This window comes from Megascapheus bottae, chromosome 20 (genome assembly GCF_031878675.1).
Source record: "Megascapheus bottae isolate mThoBot1 chromosome 20, mThoBot2.hap1, whole genome shotgun sequence".
NCBI classification, from domain to species: Eukaryota; Metazoa; Chordata; class Mammalia; order Rodentia; family Geomyidae; genus Megascapheus; species Megascapheus bottae.
In genome coordinates, this window is record NC_143528.1 from 10,311,069 (window position 1) to 10,318,967 (window position 7,899).

At 34.7% G+C, this 7,899-nt stretch overlaps 1 protein-coding gene across 1 annotated transcript in view; it reads right to left on the bottom strand.

Moving 5' to 3' along the window:
* Nucleotides 1–1,243: 1,243 nt before the first annotated feature.
* The window catches only part of Wrn (WRN RecQ like helicase), a 106,899-nt gene continuing 100,243 nt past the window's right edge, over nucleotides 1,244–7,899 (bottom strand). The window contains exons 35-37 of the mRNA XM_090353947.1: nucleotides 7,104–7,318; nucleotides 4,892–5,023; nucleotides 1,244–1,976 (exon numbers count right to left, since the gene is read on the bottom strand). Coding sequence (XP_090210073.1) covers nucleotides 1,857–1,976; nucleotides 4,892–5,023; nucleotides 7,104–7,318 — 467 coding nt within the window. The 3' untranslated portion in view covers nucleotides 1,244–1,856. The remainder of the gene's footprint in view (nucleotides 1,977–4,891; nucleotides 5,024–7,103; nucleotides 7,319–7,899) is intronic.

The window sequence follows — 7,899 nt, forward strand, 5'->3', positions numbered from 1 at the left end:
ATTTTCTCTTTCTTTTTTTTTTTTTTTTCCTTTTGTGGGTCATGGGGCTTGAGCTCAGCCTGGGCACTGTCCCTGAATTCTTCAGTTCAAAGCTACCACCTTTTATCTATGACTATATGTAACATCATGCATTATTCATTCAGAAAATACTGATTCACTGAATTACACAGACGTTCTCAACAGAAACAAAATCTTTATAAATAACCACAAATATATAGGTTTCCCATTAGGAAAGTCTTTCAGAGAAGCAAGCCTGGCTATTTCCCAGTGAATGACCCAAGTTGCTCCAAATTACAAATTTTGCTGCAAATTATAAATTTTAGCAGTGGCGACAAATACCATAAGTTACTTTTATTCAAGTGACAAGCTGAATTTATTCAATCTTGTGAAAATGTTGACCAGAAGCCAAGTCTGAATACCCTACCACAGTGTCAGTCACTACGGTTGGAATGAATCAGATGATGAGAGATTTTCATGTTTTAAGTCTAGTTTGAATGTTATATAATACATTCCTGCATTATTTCCATAACAAACAAAAAAGACAAGGTGATGTCTATTAGTGGCCTATTTTTTATTGTCTTAAGAAGTACTCTGAATTTTTTTTTAGTTCTTCTACTATAAACACCATAAGCACATATTTCTTCTTCATCAACAACAATCATTTTTACTTACTAAAAGTTAATCAGAGACTTTGGAATGAAATTATAAACTGTATGGTGTATATAATTGTTTAAAAGTTATATAAAACCAGTAGTTCACCCCACTCTGTGTCAGAGTATGGGCTGAAGATATTTAAGTTATTTGTAAAACATAATACAAGAATTGAATCATAATATCTCAAATATTAAAGGCTCAAATATTAATGACCTGGAGTCATTCGTTAAGTAAATGAGTTAAAAATACTTAACTTTGCCTACACAGTGGCTCATGCCTGTAATCCTAGCTACTCAGGAGCTACTCAGGAGGATGAGATCTGAGGATCAAGGTTCAAAGCCAGCTGGGGCACAAAAGGACCTGAGACTCTTATCTCAAATTAACCTCTAGAAAATGGGAAGCGGAGCTTGGCTTAAGGGCAGGGCAGTAGCCTAGAGCTGAATGGCTCAGGGACAGTGCCCAGTGTGAGTTCAAGGCCTATGACCCCTGCGCGCGCACACACAGACACACACACACACAGACACACACACACACACACACACACACACACAAACAAAAAATAACAAAAAAAGAACCTTTGTAATAGTTTGGAGTACATTATTTTTATTATCTAAAAAATAACAGAAACAACATAAAAATACAAAATGCATAGTTGTGTAATGCACCTGGAATTTTTTGTATGTTCTTTTTCCCCACTTACATGGAACTGAAATGTTCTATTTCACAAGTCTGGTCAACTAATACTATATAATAATGAATATCAAAGCTTCTTCAAAAGATAAAAAAAGTAGCTTGAAAATAGCTGTCTTTGTATTTACAAGACCATTTTGTTAAAACTCTTATGTAAATCAAAATAATGATAATCTGCTGTCTATATTAAATCACCACATATTACATTTTCCAAGTATACAAGTGCTACAAGTAGAAATAGAGAACACAGGACTGTGTGGCTTCTGAAAGCACCTTAAAGGAAATCAAATTTAATATTTATTCTATTAAGTATTTAGATTGTCGGGAGACCTAAACACTGAATTGTAGAGGTTAATTTAAAATACCAGCCCTACAACAAACTGGTGAGTTTTACTTTGAAATCAGAACAATTTTTAAGCTAAAATATTACTTTTCACTCTTTCCAGAAATGACATACAATTATCTTTTTACAATACAGTGAGACATGTAAAGTTGTTCTTATAACTGCCATCTTAACTAAAAAGACCTTTCTTTTTCGTTTTTGCCTTTAGTTTCTGGCTGGTAGCAGCTAACGACTCATTTCCTTTGGCAAACCAGTTAGGTAGTCTTCTCTTTGAGGTCTCAGATGAAGTCTATAGAAAATATAAAGAAAAAGAAACATCTATACTACTGAAAATATTTATCAGTTGCAACCAAAATGTAAGAGAGGCTCTTGAGTGACCCACACACATCACCAAATCAAATCAATCAAAATAGTGAAATTTATAGAATTTATTTCTGTAGATCAAAATTTATTTCTAGGGCCAGGAGTGTGGCCTAGTGGAAAAGAACTTGTCTAGCATGCACAAAGCCCAAGGTTCAATTCCTTGATACCACATACACAGAAAAAGCCAGAAGTGGTACTGTGGCTCAAGTGGTAGAGTGTTAGCCTTGAGAAAGTTCAAAGACAATGCCCACGCCCTGAGTTCAAGCCCCAAGTCTGGAAAAAACAAACAAACAAAATTTATTTCTATAGATAAAAAATAGAGAAATGAAAAGAAAAAGTAAATCACACTACCATTTCCTTAGACAATTACTTATCCTCATCAACTCCTGAATATTGAAGTTGAAACACTTACCTGGTCAAAAACAAAACAAAAACCTTAGTATTTCAAATCTGTATCTTAGTGAATATTTGCTTTGGGTTGACAAGAACTTTGAATGTAATGTTCTGAGGCACACATATACACAACACCTCATATGCACACACATTCACTGTATTATAAAACAGAAAAAATAAACTGACATCAACAATGGTAGAATTACTATAAGAGGAATCCAGTCATTATTAGAATTTACAGTGGACAAAACACAGCAGATGCTCAAAATCATGTACACTACTTTCAGAATCTTCTGACAACCCTAGATCAGAAAAAATAAAAAGAAACATACACACACACAAGCTATTTGTACACAATGTTAGAGGCTCATGTAACCAGAGAACTTCTGAACCACAGGTACAAAGTCCCTAAAAACCAAAAATTAAGAACACAAGGTGGTATACTGTACCATCTGCACACAGTTTAAAACACTGGCATAAATGTGAGTACTTGCTATGAGTACTAGATGCGGGGGAAAAGAAGAAACATATAGAAATAGCAAATTTCCTGGAATATAGTAGCTAATTCAGCTGCTGAAAGTATTTGAAGCTTCATCTTTGTTAATATGTCTTTTAGCTTAAGATACAATAAGTACAATCTATTCCACTTCAAGAATGGTGACTTTATACACTGCTTAACAACTGTTTGCTATGCTTTATTCTGTTTCCAATATTTAAAACAGCTTTAAAATATTTAATGGGTAAGGAAAAAAGCAAAAGAAAAAAAATCGTTGGCACAGGAATGAAAATTTCATACATTTAAAAGGTAAAAACTGTTGCCGGACACAGTGGCTCATGCCTGTAATCCTAACTACTCAGGAGGCTGAGATGTGAGGACAGCAGTCCAAAGCCAGCCTGGGCAATATAAAGCCAAGAGACTCTTATCACCAATTAAACACTAGAAAACAGGAAGTGGGGCTGTGGCTCAAGGGTAGAGTAGTAGTCTTTAGCTGAAGAGCTCAGGGACAGCACCAAGGCCAGAGTTCAAGCCTTATGACCCACCTCCCCACATCAAAAAAAGGTAAAAGCTGTTACCTATTTCAGCTTAAGTAAAGAAATCTCTTATAGCACAAAACAATCATCAACACACAGAAGCTAAGGAAAAGAACTGGTTAGGAAGGCAACCTTTGTTCCCTTCCAATGAGAGAACAGAAAAACAAGAGAACAGAGGAAATGTTGTAGAGTGACAGATAAAAGGAAGAGTATCAGGCCAAGTAGAATACAGAAAAGGCATTTTGGAAGTAGACATACTGAGCCCAGAGTTCAGAAACAGAACACATGTTCAATCTCTAACATTAGGACCAGGAACTCAGTAATACTTAATCTTCATAAAGCATCTTAATTCAAAATTCCTTTTGACAATAAACAACTACTGTAATTATAGAGGCTGGACACCTGAGTACACTAGAGGTAGGATCTGGTGGTGTGAGAAGGTGAAAATCACAATAAGGCCAAAAAGTAAAACCAAAGAAGCCACTGAAACCAAAATAGAATAGAGGAAAAAGTCCTAAGGGTTTCAGTAGCCTAACTCCACGGGATAAGCACAACTCAAAAAAACAAGGGAAAAAAAACATGTGTTTAGTTTTAATTGAGCCACTTGCTATTCTACAACCTTATGTATGTTACTTAAGTTCTTTATACAAAAAAAAAATGAGACTAATAGAATATAAATCACTGGATTATGTGAGTTCAACGAGATTATTTGTAAAATATTACTACAAAAATATTCTTGTAGTGAATATCAACTGAAGTCTGACTATAGTATTTCTTTTCTTTCTTCCTTTTCTTTTCTTTTTTTTTTTTTTCTGCCAGTCCTAGGGCTAGAACTCCGGGCCTGAGGACTGTTCTTGGGTGTCCTCACAGCTAGCACTCTACCACTTGAGCCACAGTACCACTTTTGGTGTTCTCTGTATATGTGGTACTGAGGAATCAAACCCAGGGCTTTGTGCATGCTAGACAAGCATGCTACCACTAGGCCACACTCCCAGCCCAACTACTACTATAGTATATTTATAATAGTAATTGTTAGTGTTTTTCATACCATAATAATCATCTAATACTATTGAGAAAAGGGGAAATACATTCGATGTGTTTTTTTACGTTATTAGTATCTAAAGAAAACTTAATTATGAGGCCTATTTCCTATACCAGCAGAACCCTAAAATTCTTAGCAATTATAATAAAATTTAAGGGACAATTTGTCTCTTTTGACATTCTAAATTCTATTACCAAGCTATGGCCACTCGTGAACAGAAAACAGTAACTCACTTGCTAATTGTATGTTCACATACATATGTAAATACATAAGAGAAGTTATATGCACATTTACTTCCATCTATAAGAAAAAAATCTAAGCACATTAGTTATCAAACCTGATTTTTTTATAATGAAAACTAGTTTTAATTTTACCTGTGAATGAGAATGTGAAAATGAATCTTCTATTTCTGGATCACTGTATGGATGATTCCCAGAAGTTTCCCGTATTGAATTTCCGTGGCCTTTGTCTTCCAGTTCAATACTATCAAGATGTGTTTCATCAACCTTTTAATTTTTCATGGAATACAACATAGTTATACCATGTAGTACTTTACTTCTACTCACCTTCTCCCCCACCTCACCTCCCACACAAAAATCGATGTGTAAAAAAGTGGGGCATACAAAAAATTTTTATGATTCTAAAGGAACAGTAATGTTCTAACAATCATGATCACAATAGTATTAGCTATAGGCATCTTTGTAAATAACATTAGACATTTCAATTTATAACTTTTCTTCCAAAGGGAAGAAAAGAAATACCCACACTCTTCAGCTGCCAAAAAAAATAAGGGAAAAAATGATATAGGACATTTTACTTGGAAGAAGGTGGTGCCAGCGGTGTTTTAATATTTCTGAACCTTAGCAATAAAACAGGGAAAAATAAGCCAATGAAACCTAAAAATCTTTCTTTACATTTACAATGAAGTGCATGTGAAGGTGTGCTCTGGAATCCCAAGAATAAGCATGTAAGAGCATACAGACAGCTGTGAAGACCCACATGGACGACATGTGTATATGGGAAAGAAGCAGTGGCAAGTATTAGCTGTCTGCCAATAGTACCCTAAGTAGCCCACAGACAGGTGGGAAATGGACAGAACAATGTGAGATGGCATATGAAAATGGGGAAGTTTCCGACCATCCTAGGAGTAGGTGAGTGTAAAATATCCCCAATGGCGTCACAAGTGGAAATGATCCCTTGGACCAGCCAAGTCTACCATTTTAGGATAAGGCCTTACACTCAGGAGAAACTACAGTGGTTACGTTAAAATGAAACAGGATAGGTATAACAGACAGCCAGTGAAGTATAGCTGATAAGCCAAGTTACCATAGTTTGAACCTTTTTATAAGGATAACCAGAGTGATATGAAACCCTCTATTCTGACTCATGTCTTATTTTCACAGGAATAATTATTTCACATGAAAACAGGCAGCAGAAGAGGACCATGGTCAACATTTCAGGCATCAGACTTGTTGGCATATTTATAGACAAATACAATAGAACTGCAACATTTCAAATAAAGCTGAAAAATGGTAAAAAAAATTAAAACAGAAACGAACATCACTAATCACAATTAAATAACAAGGAGAAATCCTTAGGAAAGAATCAGAAAATAAAGCCGTAATTAAGAAGTAAATATTAAAATATGTGAAAAATAGTAACAGATTATACCCAGCAGAAGAGATTTAAAAGAAATAAAAAGTAGTAAAATATTTTTTGAATAGCAACATTTAAGCGTTGGGAATTACCTAGGAATGAAGATTACTGTAGAACTAAAATGAAGTCCCTAATCTTCTACTATACACATTAACAAACACATGCTATCACACACTAACATTTTTTTAATTTAAAAGCCCACAAAAATCTTTTAGTAAATTACTAGTAGTTCAACACAGTTTATCAACAAAGCTCAGTAATTTTAGATTCTAGAAAACTGAAGATCGAATTTTCAAATTTATGCACTCATTTCAGAGTGTCAACCTTGTTAGAAGTCATTTTCCAGTCACTATTTTAATTATGTACTACACTAAACAGTGATTTTCAATGCATTGGATTTTAATACAATATACTTTCTAAAATAATACAAAATGTGTAATTTTCTCCAATTATTCAAAAAACACTATGGCACACTCAGAACCATAGCAATAATTATCCTTGTGCCCTATATATTCAACATACTAGTAACAGTATGGCATGATGGAATAACAGATCAAAACCCAACTTGGGGAGAGGATGTTTATAACAGAATCTAGGTTTGTTTTTATTAACCATTTAGCTGTCATATTGCTTAGCTCTATTAATTCTCTGAAAGAAAGTGCACTTTTTCAGGCCATTAAACACAATACAGGTAAAACTGAAGCTGACATTCTATACAATTAACAGAATCAATGGACTAACCCTTTCACTACTTTAAAAAAATTAAGTTTTTCTCAGATCCTGAAAAGCAAATCAAATGCATCACACAGATAAAGACATAACCCTTATATCAGTAAATTTATACCAGTTTCAAAAATACAGCATTCTAGTATTAAACATGCGAACTGAGCAGACTGAGACAGTGTGAAAAATTCTCTATAAAATTCACACCCTTGGTATTGTGAGTACTTCCTTGCTCCTCTTAGAACTTGAATAGGGCTCTTCAGAGTTGGGGAAACATCGCTTCCTTTTGGAATCACATGAAGACTGGCTTGAAGATGGTCTGCAATCATGGTCATTTTCAAGGATCTCAATCACCATGTGGATAAGGTATATGTCAATGTTTTCAGGAACCAACATTCTAATTAGTTTTATATTGTACATATCTGCAAGAGATTAAAAAAGGGTTTAACAGAAGATTATCAAATCTGTGTGGTGAAATACTGTATATAAAAGAAGAAAACCAAATCATCTTTTTAAAAAGCCTCATGAAAGGAAATAAAAACATGTCCCTTCAGTATCGCCTCAACCCTGGGTGTATGGCTCCTGCCTTTAATTTCAACTACTTAGGATTAAATTATGATCTAAAATATAAGATGCTAGTTCAAGCCACTCTGGAAAGCAGTTTGGAGGTTTCTAAAGAACTGAAAATAGATCTTCCCTACTATCCCACCATACCATTCCGTGGGACATCTATCCTGAACACCATAAACCCAAGATGATGAAGGACACCTGCCTCAACTATGTTCATCTCTCTGCACTATTCACAATAGCCAGGTGATGGAAACAATCCAGATACCCTACTGCAGATGAATGGATACAGAAAATGTGGAATATATATACAATGGAATTCTACATAGCCAACAGACAAGATAAAAATAATGGCATTTGCAGAGAAGTGGATGAATCTAGAGTGAAATCATGTTGAGTGAGACAAGTCAAGACCAAGGAAGGGAACAAAAGGCAA